We start from the raw sequence: 1313 nt of genomic DNA, 5'->3' as shown, positions 1-1313 counted from the left end.
GGAGAAAGGCCCCGTGTCCCATTCCCTGCCCCCCTGAGCCAGCCAACCCCCCACCCCGGGGCTGGATCGGGGCCGTACCTGTGTTGTCCGGCATGGAGGCTTGGTCCGTGTTTCGCTCCTTGCGGAAGACGATGTTCCCGAACTGCAGCACGGCCGACACCATCCGCAACATGCCTGGGGGGCGGGGAGCCGGTGAGGGGGGCAGGGGGCCCTCCCCGTGGCCCCCCAGTCCCCATCCCACTCCTCCCACTCGGGGGCTTCCCCCCCTGCCACCCCAGATCCAATCCTACCTGATCCCCCAGATCCTGCCCCCCAACCTCAGGGTCCCTCTATCCCCCCTCCACTAGATCAACCCCACACAGGCTGCCAGTTCCTGGCCTGCCACCTCCCACACCCTGCCCCAGACCCCCCCCCCAGTTTCGACCCTCCTCTCCTAAGCCCCACTCTACATTGGCTTCCCCACCCCTCAGGTTTCCATCCCCATAATCCCCTCCGGGTACTAGCTGTGCCCCCCCCAGGTGGGGATCTGCCCCCAAACGGGGGGGACAACTCACTGTGGATCTCCTCGGGGGAGAAGCCCATGATGCGCATGGACTCCATGGTCTCCTGGAAGATCTCCTTGTCCTGCTGGCCCGGGATGGGCAGGAACCCGTTGGACAGGAACCGGTACTGGTTGAACGGCTCCAGCAGCAGCTCAGCTGCGGGGGAGACAGGGACGGGGTCAGCACCACGTCCGACTCGCCACCTCACGCCCCCCAGGACCAGCGCGGACGGGGGCAGTACCACGTCCAACTGGCCACCTCCTGCTAGGACCAGCAGGGGCAGCCTGCCCCAAGGAGCCCCACAAAGGACTGCTGTACTGTCTCAGCCCCCAGAGAGTGAGTCAGGGAGGGGAGTGGGGTCTAGAGCAGGGGGGCTGGGAGCCAGGACTCCTGGGTTCTCTCCCTGGCTCTGGGAGGGGAGTGGGGGCCAGTGATTAAAGCAGGGGGGCTGGGAGCCAGGACTCCTGGGTTCTCTCCCAACTCTGAGAGGGGAGGGAAGGGGGGTGTAGTGGTTAGAGCAGGGGGGTGGGAGCCAGGACTCCTGGGTTCTGCCCCGGTCTGGGCGGGCCGTGGGGGTCGCAGGGAGGCTCCGTACCCTTTGTGTTCTCGCCCGCCCCCACCAGCAGCTGGTAGAAGATGTGGAAGGTTCTCTCGTCCTTGGCCTGGCGGATGGCACGAGATTTCTCCAGCAGGTCTGAGCCCGGTGCTAAGGAAAGGGACGTGGGCCCTGGGACCAACCCCCCTCCCACAGGGGGGAGGAATCACCCCCAG

The 1313-nt window shown here is 66.6% G+C and overlaps 1 protein-coding gene across 1 annotated transcript; it reads right to left on the bottom strand.

Annotated features, from left to right (window-relative positions):
• Nucleotides 1-54: 54 nt before the first annotated feature.
• On the bottom strand, nucleotides 55-1248 carry LOC112124168 (myosin-10-like; the record flags this gene model as incomplete). The annotated part of the gene is made up of 3 exons (XM_024222701.2): nucleotides 55-174; nucleotides 555-698; nucleotides 1138-1248. Coding segments are annotated over 3 exons (375 nt in total), but the record flags the coding sequence as incomplete, so codon positions are not given.
• Nucleotides 1249-1313: the final 65 nt, after the last annotated feature.

Source organism: Terrapene carolina, unplaced genomic scaffold (assembly GCF_002925995.2).
Source record: "Terrapene carolina triunguis isolate 2854851 unplaced genomic scaffold, T_m_triunguis-2.0 Scaffold13581, whole genome shotgun sequence".
Lineage (NCBI taxonomy): Eukaryota > Metazoa > Chordata > Testudines > Emydidae > Terrapene > Terrapene triunguis.
The sequence above is the reverse complement of the archived record's forward strand: the minus strand, read 5'-3'. Positions and strand labels throughout refer to the sequence as shown.